Source organism: Chlorocebus sabaeus, chromosome 25, assembly GCF_047675955.1.
Source record: "Chlorocebus sabaeus isolate Y175 chromosome 25, mChlSab1.0.hap1, whole genome shotgun sequence".
NCBI classification, from domain to species: domain Eukaryota; kingdom Metazoa; phylum Chordata; class Mammalia; order Primates; family Cercopithecidae; genus Chlorocebus; species Chlorocebus sabaeus.
The window spans coordinates 81,956,912-81,967,333 of NC_132928.1; the positions used below are offsets into that span (position 1 = coordinate 81,956,912).

Here is a 10,422-nt window from a genome sequence, read left to right on the forward strand (position 1 = left end):
CGAAAAGCTCGCTCCGCACCCCCAGAGTGAGCGGGGCCTCTGAGCCTGGAAACAAGCCCCTCCCAGCGCAGCTGTCGCCGCCGCCTGCGGGCTCCTTTCACTTTCTCACGGCCAAGTCACCCAGAGGGGCGCCGCTGCTGCCACCGCCGCTGCGCCCGAGGACTCCGCCCCGCGCCTCTTCGCTCCGGGCCCCCGCCCGCCCGAGCCCCGCCCACCCCAACAGTTGCTGCCTGCGATTGGCACGCGCGGGAGGGCAGCTCCGGCTCGCCACCCCCATTGGCTGGGCCCCCCTGTCAGTCCGACGACTGCCCGCCACCCCCCTCCGCCTTCCCGAAGAGCCGCCCTCCCATTGGAGGAGTCTGAGGGCTGGGGGCGGGCGGGGAGCGCCGGTCCAGCCGCTTTCGGTCAATCGCAGAAGCCCAACGCCCGGAGGGAGGGAGGCAGGGGAAGGAGAGGGGCGGACTGAGGGTGGGGGGAACATCTGGCCGGCGCCGCCGCGTGCGTGCGTGGTGCGTCCTCCCGCCCCCTCCCTTCCCCCTCCCCCGCGCCCGCCCCCCCGCCCCCGCCCCCCCCACCCTGCCCGGCGGCTCCGCGCTCGCTCCCTCGCTCGCTCCCTCGCTGTGTCTGGCAGGCTGCGGCCGCCGCTGGGCTGCTGCCATGGGGAGCCGTTGAGAGTGGGGCCCTCTTCGCTCCGCCGCGCTCCTCCGGCTGCCAGCGGGGGTGGGCGGGAGGGAGGGGCGGGGGGGAGCGGGCGACGGAGCCGGGATTGGGGGGCGGGGGGGCCGGGAGGGAGGGGGGCAAGAGCCGGAGGAAGCCCACCAAGTCCGGCGGCGGCGGCGGCGGCGGCGGCCGGGAGGAGGAGGAGGAGGAGGCGGAGGACGCGGCGGCGGCGGGGACGCGGTGACTTAGGGCCGCTCCGTGTGAGTCCCGGCGCCGGCCCCTGGCCCCTGACCCGGCGCCCCCTCCGCGCCCCGGCACCCCGGCGGGCGGGGGGCGCCAGCTGTGCGGCCCCGGCCGGCTGGGCGGCGCGGGCGGAGGGCGGGCCGGGCCGGGCCGGGGGCGCCCCCGCGAGTGGAGTTAGTTTGTGTGGTTGGAGCTGTTGGGGCGGCGGGGGGCGGCGCAGCTGCGGGAGGCCCGGCCGCGGGGACGGGCCGCTGCAGCTGCGGGGTCGGGCGGGGTGCGGGCTCCCGGCTCCGCGCCGCGCCCCCGCGGGCCGGTGCAGCTGCGGCGCGGGGCGGGCTCACGGCCGGTGCAGCTGCGGTGGCGCCTCTCGGGTGCGGAGGGCGGCGGGCTGGGGGAGGGGGCTTGGGATCCGCCGCAGCTGCAGTGGCGCCCGGGACGGCCGCGGCTCCGGGGACCGATGCAGCTGCAGTGGCGCCCGGGGGAGGGGGCCGGCAGGGGAGGGGGCCCTCCCGGGCTGGTGCAGTTGCCCGGAGGCCCCGGGGGCTCGCGCGTCGCGGCGTCGGGGAAGCGGTAGCAACCACCCTCCTCCCGCTGGCTGCTTCTTACGACTTTTCTTTTGTTGTTGCCGTGACCCGGCTCTGTTTTCTCCTCTGTTATTGAAGGTGTTTTCCTGCTGCACCGGCTCTACGCCCTCCACCTCCTTCCCTGTGGTTTTAACCTTCCTCTTTCCCCGTGTGTTTTATGCACGGCGAACTACGTAAAGATTTGCATTGCTTCCCCACTCGGCATCCCCGCCCCCACCTCTCTGAAAAACAAAACCCCAACCTCACAAAATCTCTATGGATCCGCGGTAGCGAGACGTGAAGGGGTTGATTTGTGGAGTGGGAGTCGCTGGCCCATTGCGGTGCTTGGGACTCATTAAACTGTCACTCACCCCCCACCCCACTGGGTAAATGGGGTGATTAATGTCTGATATATTGGAATGGGGCGAGGGCATTTGTGGAGAATAGGTGGTGTGGCTGGAAAGAAATTGATCGCCCAAGGATGTCTCCTGGACTAAGCGTTCATAATTATGTCACTCACCGCGAAGTTGGAGAAAGTTAGGTTTGTGACTTTGGGAAAGCGAGAAGGACAGAGTCGTCGGGTTTTGTTACTATTTAACTCTCCGCCACGGCTTTCTAATGGGAACGAAGTGGTTATCACCAGGGCTGGGACGCTGACGCCTCAGGCCCCAGTTCCTTTTCTACCCCTCGCCCTCCCAAGAGTCTGAGGAGATGTATTTGACATTCAGAGATGTCGCAGCACCCTGCCCGGCACCGGTCAGCCCAGCCCGGGTCGCGTTACAGTTTCATCAGCTTTTAGAAAAGACCCACAAACTCTGGCTGAAAAGTTCTCAAACTTACTAGACCTGGCTTCCCCCCACACAAAGATTTTCTTGTGATCATTAAACATTACAGAGTGACACCCCCCACACACACGAAAAAAGATTGTTAAGGGACACAGATCAAGGGGAAGGCAAGGTTCTGCTTTTTCTGAGCAGAAAGATCAGATATGCAGGTGCAGCATTCATTTTAAGTGACTGTAGCAGGTTGTATCAGTTTATTAATTGGTCTCGTTGAAGTGAAGTACTTTCCAGGATTTCAGAAAGTGCAGTTTCAGCTTGTTGGTACTGAGAATTGAAATTTGCATTGACTGTGGCAGTGTAGGAAATTTTTCTGAGAAGGTAGTTGTAGATAAGTCATTAAATAAGAGTGAAATAATAAGGTGAACCAGTCCGAAGAAGTCTGCCAACATTTGAGACATGTATACCATTATCTCAGCAGAAAAAAAAAGTGCGGTAATAATGTTGAAATGGGACTGGAGATGTCAAATGGGTTGGTTTAAAAATATCCCTAAACTGCCTTAGAAACTAAACGTTGGAGTTAAATAAAAGTGAATCTGGATTTCCTGAATAGCACCGTGGCTTGAGTGTGCTGTCAGTATGTAAGCCAGTCCACCAACTTAAGACAGAAGTGTTGCTATTCCATAAATACAGTAGAACTCCATATGCTGAGTTTTTCAATTTCTTCTGTTAGAAAGTTTGGAAAAAAAGGAAGACTTTGAAGTATTTTGTTTATACTAACAGAAGAGAAAAGTTCTCCTAAGAAAAAGCTGGTGGCAGGAGTGTAGAGGAGTAGCATATGGCATTAAAAGGAGCACAGCTGGAGGTAGCATTTCCATCTGAACATGATGTCAGAGCAGCTGACAGCCTGCCATCCCTCAGCCTTTTATTCTAACACACAGACAGGGAGTTAGTGTGTGCGGATCTGTGGTGGAGAAGGTATCTCATTCCTCTCTAACATCATCTCCACTTTGCATCTGTCTCTCTTAGTCTGCTTTTTTTCCACCGATGTAACAGACCTGGAGCCAGCAGGACTCAGAGGAAAGGACTTAATCAGGTTTATGTGTCCTAAAGGTAGGAGTAGCAAGAGATTAGATTGAGCATATTTCTGTTTTGGTGTTTTGTTTATTTAATTTTAAAAATCACATTACTTTTCTAACCCAGTTTAGGAATAGTATATGAAATTGAGTATTAAATGAACATCTTACTGGAGTTGAAAGTCTTGAGCTTGTTTAGTTTTAATTTTTTATCCCTTTTACTTGAGCGAGTAAATAACTTTAATACACAGAAATATGTCAAGTTTTGAAATGTTAAGAAAGGCTTTAAAATACTGCTTTTGGAAATTACGTTGGATTAAAATGCTTTTTTGTTGTTCACTGCTATTTAGATTTGACTGGGATGGTGGTGGTGGGGAAATACTAAACTGTCTGGAATCCAGCATTCAAACTTATATGAGAAGATTATTCTAGTTAAGAAGCTAGATTGTTGTGTAATTAATTCCACTGCGAAACTTTATTCTTCAAAACATTGAACAGCACTGCTGAAACATACAGCTGTAGTTCTTTTGAAACTGAAGGTTTTTAAGAAGAAGAAGAAAAAAAAAAACTTTTGTCCCCAGGAGAATAGTTTGACTGGTTTCCTCACTTCTCTTTCAAATATATATTTAAGAGATCTTTTATTTCAGCATAACAATAATTATTTGCAGGAGTTTTTGTGTTAGCGACTAATTTAGAACTTGTAGATTTGAGCTGCCTGAATTGGCCAGACAGCTGTAATCGCACTCCTCTATTCTTAATCTCTTTATCTGGGCAGCAGCTGCCATATGGCCACAGTCAGCTGGATCAGATGTTTATAAGCTTCCTTCTTCGTCCCTCTCTGTCCTCTCAGCCTCCTAATTTGATCACGGCTACCTTGTGAGCTGCCCTCCAATCTTTATTTTTAGCCTTCTCAAGGATTAGGATTGATGTTAGCTGTGGGGCACTTAAAGTGATTGTATTGTAAATCTTAGTTGATTCTAGCAGTGGCATCTTGCAGAATGTATTTGGGGTTAGGATAAAGTTTTAGTCTGTCTTGGGCAAAGTGTAGAAGAAGAAGAAGAAGGGAAGTAATTTCTGAATATTAAATTAAGTGTATCTATTCCCAAAATGCACTTGCTGAGATGGGTGGCGTGGAGCCTTGCTTCTGGTCACAGGAAAGGGGAAGTCGGGTCTTTCTTTTTCAGGAGTTTACCCACTGCAGTTGAATTCTGACCCTTTGTACATCTTTGCCTCTCCCCTCCGTCCGTTTCACTCTCCCTCACCAGAAAACCAGGGCAATGATGAATATTTGCAAGAATAGAAGCTAGTGGGAAAACAAAACTGTATCAAATTATATTGAAACAAAGTATTTTCTGTTGGCTGAGGTAAGGCAGAACGGGGGGGGGGGAAAAAAGTTTCTCTTTTTCTAAAAAGGCTTTAAAAAAAAAAAAGTTGAACCTGTAAAGCTTTTGAGTTTTATTTAAGCGTTATATGCCTTTATTTTTAAAAGTTAGAATTAATTTTAATAGGAAACTCATTTTGCCTTGCAACGGATCAAAGTTTAGATGAGAATTTTCAGAGTTAAATAAAGCCCCTCTGGTCCCTAATGTTCTAAAAGTACAGTTTCTACGAAGAAATATAACAACTTTTTTCTCAGTTCATTTTGAAAAATCTTTGGATTTGTTCATAGTAAAGATGATCTTTTCCATCTGCTGGTGCAGCTCCTGATCTCGCACATGTGTGCTGTACCTGCAAATCTGAAGGCATTAACATCTGTTTTTATACACAGGGCTTTTGTTGTACCACTCTGACTTTAAAAGTAAGTTGTTTGCTAATTTCTGTACTAATTATGCAATTTCATTTTTTTTTTCTTGAATCAGCCAAATGTGTGTGTGTGTTTAAACTGTGCTTTCTAAGTACAGTCAAGTAGCAAAAGTAATAAAAGGAAAAGGATGGTTGAACAAGTTTTCTTGTATGTTCCAGGATATGTTTGGGACTTTCTTTGTTTATTATATGAGTTGTTTCCTTTGAAATTAAAGCTATTTTGTAGGTTTTGTAGGACATAATTTGATACGTAGAGTGAGTTAAATTTCTTGTGAAAGAGATCTAAATTCTTATTCTTAGTGAGAGACTGTAGTTAAAGGAAGGCTTTGAAAGCTTGGGTTCAGGGAAGATGGAGATGCGTCGGAGGCTGTCCGGCGGGGGTAAGGAGTTGAGAAAGTGCACGTTTTCCTTCTCGCGTTTAGGTCTCGTCCGTGTGATTTGGTAGTGCTGGGTCATAAGCCTGATTGAAATTCAGGGACATGTACCACGGCGGCCAAAGCGGAATTAATTTTTTTATATGGGGACTAGAGCACCGAAAAGTTGTTCCTGACCAGGCTCTAATGAGAAATTCCTCTCTCCCCAGGTTATGAAGACAGTATGGAGTTTCCAGACCATAGTAGACATTTGCTGCAGTGTCTGAGCGAGCAGAGACACCAGGGTTTTCTTTGTGACTGCACTGTTCTGGTGGGAGATGCCCAGTTCCGAGCGCACCGAGCTGTACTGGCTTCATGCAGCATGTATTTCCACCTCTTTTACAAGGACCAGCTGGACAAAAGAGACATTGTTCATCTGAACAGCGACATTGTTACAGCCCCCGCTTTCGCTCTCCTGCTTGAATTCATGTATGAAGGGAAACTCCAGTTCAAAGACTTGCCCATTGAAGACGTGCTAGCAGCTGCCAGTTATCTCCACATGTATGACATTGTCAAAGTCTGCAAAAAGAAGCTGAAAGAGAAAGCTACCACGGAGGCAGACAGCACCAAAAAGGAAGAAGATGCTTCAAGTTGTTCGGACAAAGTCGAGAGTCTCTCCGATGGCAGCAGCCACATGGCAGGCGATTTGCCCAGTGATGAAGATGAAGGAGAAGATGAAAAATTGAACATCCTGCCCAGCAAAAGGGACTTGGCGGCCGAGCCTGGGAACATGTGGATGCGATTGCCCTCAGACTCAGCAGGCATCCCCCAGGCTGGCGGAGAGGCAGAGCCACACGCCACAGCAGCTGGAAAAACAGTAGCCAGCCCCTGCAGCTCAACAGAGTCTTTGTCCCAGAGGTCTGTCACCTCCGTGAGGGATTCGGCAGATGTTGACTGTGTGCTGGACCTGTCTGTCAAGTCCAGCCTTTCAGGAGTTGAAAATCTGAACAGCTCTTATTTCTCTTCACAGGACGTGCTGAGAAGCAACCTGGTGCAGGTGAAGGTGGAGAAAGAGGCTTCCTGTGATGAGAGTGATGTTGGCACTAATGACTATGACATGGAACATAGCACTGTGAAAGAAAGTGTGAGCACTAATAACAGGGTACAGTATGAGCCGGCCCATCTGGCTCCTCTGAGGGAGGACTCGGTCTTGAGGGAGCTGGACCGGGAGGACAAAGCCAGCGATGATGAGATGATGACCCCAGAGAGCGAGCGCGTCCAGGTGGAGGGGGGCATGGAGAGCAGTCTGCTCCCCTACGTCTCCAATATCCTGAGCCCCGCGGGCCAGATCTTCATGTGCCCCCTGTGCAACAAGGTCTTCCCCAGCCCCCACATCCTGCAGATCCACCTGAGCACACACTTCCGCGAGCAGGACGGCATCCGCAGCAAGCCCGCCGCCGATGTCAACGTGCCCACGTGCTCGCTGTGTGGGAAGACTTTCTCTTGCATGTACACCCTCAAGCGCCACGAGAGGACTCACTCGGGGGAGAAGCCCTACACATGCACCCAGTGCGGCAAGAGCTTCCAGTACTCGCACAACCTGAGCCGCCACGCCGTGGTGCACACCCGCGAGAAGCCGCACGCCTGCAAGTGGTGCGAGCGCAGGTTCACGCAGTCCGGGGACCTGTACAGACACATTCGCAAGTTCCACTGTGAGTTGGTGAACTCCTTGTCGGTCAAAAGCGAAGCACTGAGCTTGCCTACTGTCAGAGACTGGACCTTAGAAGATAGCTCTCAAGAACTTTGGAAATAATTTTATATATATATAAATAATATATATATATACATATATATAAATAGATCTCTATATAGTTGTGGTACGGTCTAAAAGCAGTCTTGTTTCCTGGAAATAAAAAGTTGGGATATTAACTTGTTTTTGCACTTTAGAATAGCATGAGAATCTCACTAATTTAGCATTCTGATAAAAGAAACTTTAGAGCAAGTCAGAATAGAGAGGTGTTTTTCCTTTGAGGGGGTAGGGGAAGTAAGCCAATAAGAACCTTTTAAACGAATCGTCCTATCACAAAATGCTTTCATATGGCTTAATTTTGTCTACACTGCATTGTCTTTTGAGCTCTTTTTTTCCCCCCGATAATTTTTTTTTTTTCAGTAGAAATTCCCTCCAGTTTTATTAGCCTCTTTATATGTCTCAAATTGCATGAATTTTTTCTGGCTGTTGGAAACCTGAATGCTTTTAGACCCAAATGGAAAATTTCTGAAATGCTGGATTATCTATTTTTAAACAAGCAGTTGACTTAAAACTTTCTGTGGCAACTTCTGGTTTTCTGACGGTTCCCAGTGAGAGAAATGCTGAAAGTACACTGGGATCACTGGGACACTGTCTTGTGAAGGTTTGCTTGGGATGAAAAAGGATATTGCAGCTTCAGCAGTGTTGAACTGTGTGTTTAAAAATGTGAATTACTGTTATTGTATACTGTAATTGATTACATGGGCTGGGGGGGTGTCAAAGAACTTGACAGGTTGTGTTGATGCTCTTAGTTGAGTCTTGAAAAGTAAATATTAACGCTACAGAAATGCATGAGTTTCAATATATTTTTTGTCTTTGTTTGCATTGTATAACTTTAACGAGTGAGTTTAAAATTATTTAATTTCCTTAGAAAAATAGCACCATTTGGAAAAAAAACTGGTGTTATGAAGAACGTAAATGCACTGTTTTTATTTTTATTTTATATAATTTAAATTGACTTTCCCACTGTCTTTAAGTTGAAACTGTTAAGCTGAATAAAAACTTAAGCTGCAAATTGATAACTTCGCTACATAACAAGGAAAATATAAATGTTTACAAACGGCTTAAAGATTTGCATGTGCAGTGTGCATTTATAACAAACTTCTAATTGCACAAAACCCATGCCAGCTCAGAGTTTAGGTGTACACATTTACCCAGTTGAGCATTTTTAGAATAACTACTGCACAAGTTGACAATAGGTCATTCTCTCTCTTTTTTTTTTTTTCGTTTGCTCCCTTTTTCTTTTTCTCCCCTTCTTCCTTACCCTCCCTCCCTTACTCTCCCCCCCCCCCCAACCACCCTCTACCCCCAACTCATGAAAAGATTCTATGGACTGAAAAAGCCCCAGGCTGAAAGGACTGGACTGCCTTGATTGACATGGGGAAGGGGGTTAGTAGACTATGTGGATTGCGGCAGCAGAGGCTGCAGCCTAACGTGTGGTTTTAATGACCAGCACGCACGGCAAAAGCATTTTGCACAGTGTTTGTTTTCCTGTCTTGCACTTACAAATAAGGTCTATGGGAGTAGCATGGAAAACGTTTGCTGTTTTTCCCTTTTTTTTTTTTTTTTAATTGCTTTTGTTTAAAATTTGATCGCCTTAACTACTGTAAACATAGCCTATTTTTGTGCTTAAGATACTGAATGGAAAACTCCATTGTGTGTTGCTGGACTGTTTTGGAAATATTTGGTTAAATGTGTGTTAATTTGGCTGTAATGGCATTTAAAGCAAACAAACAAACAAAAAAAAGCTGTGAAAATGGCCTTGGAGCATTATCTTTAGTTACTTGAAGAGTTTCTAGTTTTTTTTAAATACAGTTTATGTTAAAATAATTTTTATTAATTTAGAGAAGACAATCAGTGTCTGTGAGAAAACGGACTTTCTTTTGGATTTTCTTTTTGTGGTCATTGTGAGTGATTGCTTTTTCCTTTTCTTAGTTTCACATTCTTCCTTTGTTCTAAAACTTAGACTGACATCTAGCTTTGACAATCATAGTATGTTTTATTTTCCTGAGGGGGGAATAACTTATAATGCTGTTTAGTTTTGTACTATTGGTGTGTTGGTGAATTTTTAAACTGTGTGCTAACTGCAATAAATTATATGAACTGAGAATTTCTTGTGTGTATTTTTTATTGTGATTATGTAGTGTATAGATTCTAAATATGTGTCATAGCTGGCATCTTTAATGTCAATTGTGATCGGAGTTCATGAAATTATTAGAATGCCTTAAATCACTCGAATGGAAAATGTGCAAACATTCTAGTCACTTAAGAAGATACTAAATGCACGTTTAAAAAATGTGACCCATTTTCACAATCTAGATCAAGAATGTTGAGGTAATTCCCTAGAAACTCATGAATCATGAAACTACGTGGCAGCATAGATTTTTAAAAATACACTGTACAACTACTAATCCATATGTACCATAAGTCACTTTTCATGTGTAATTTTATCCTAAGTTGATTGGTCAAATCTGTTCTCCTGTGTTCTGGTTTAAGTGGAAAATTGAAGGAGACCGGATGTTTTAATTTGGAAAACTGCTTGGCTAATGACTGGAATTCTAGGCAATTGAATTAGCAGGCATGCAATTGTTCACGATTAGCTATATACATCCTTTTTGTTGCTGTGAGAACTCGAAAGTTTCCAGGTTTTAATTCTCCAGTGTTAAACATGTAATTAAATACATGGGCCTTTAAAAGAATTCTGTTCCCTACTTTTTGTGATTGTCCCAACTTTATGCGTACCCAGTTGGGTACACGTCAGGGTGAGAAACTGCTGGTTGACCTGGGTAGGGAACTGACAGAAGGCTCACACATGCGGATGATACGCTAGGGGAATTGTCACAAACAACCCTGAGTGCAAGCAGTCAGGTAGCAGGCACAGAGAGGCTTTGTAAATCTGCGCTTGTCTCTAACTTCCAACCTGAAATAGAAATAGGACTATGAAATTTTACATTCTTACTGTCAAAGGTAAACTATGTTTATATCCAATGGCCTATAGTAAGGTCAATATTTTTAACCTCTACGTAAGTGGGGTATAAGGTCTGAAGTTTGAAAATATACCATTTACGAACTACCTGGTGGCTTTGGATAGGAAGCCACAGGGGTTTCGGCATGAAGTATAATAACATAATTTGGAAT

The 10,422-nt window shown here is 46.5% G+C and overlaps 1 protein-coding gene across 5 annotated transcripts; it reads left to right on the top strand.

The window, feature by feature from the left end:
- The first annotated feature begins 573 nt into the window (after positions 1-573).
- Positions 574-9,394, top strand: ZBTB18 (zinc finger and BTB domain containing 18). Of its 5 annotated transcripts, none has more exons than XM_073011891.1 (3): positions 1,325-3,358; positions 5,708-7,081; positions 7,114-7,301. In XM_073011891.1, exons 1-3 carry the CDS (start codon positions 3,346-3,348, stop codon positions 7,191-7,193), a joined length of 1,467 nt encoding a protein of 488 aa, XP_072867992.1. In that variant the 5' UTR covers positions 1,325-3,345; the 3' UTR covers positions 7,194-7,301. The 5 variants fall into 5 exon arrangements, with proteins under 5 accessions (XP_037842006.1, XP_072867992.1, XP_072867991.1 ...); XM_073011890.1 differs by having other exon boundaries at positions 1,327-3,358; positions 5,708-6,395; positions 6,508-9,394; XM_037986078.2 differs by lacking the exon at positions 1,325-3,358 and adding an exon at positions 574-920 and having other exon boundaries at positions 5,708-9,394.
- Positions 9,395-10,422: the final 1,028 nt, after the last annotated feature.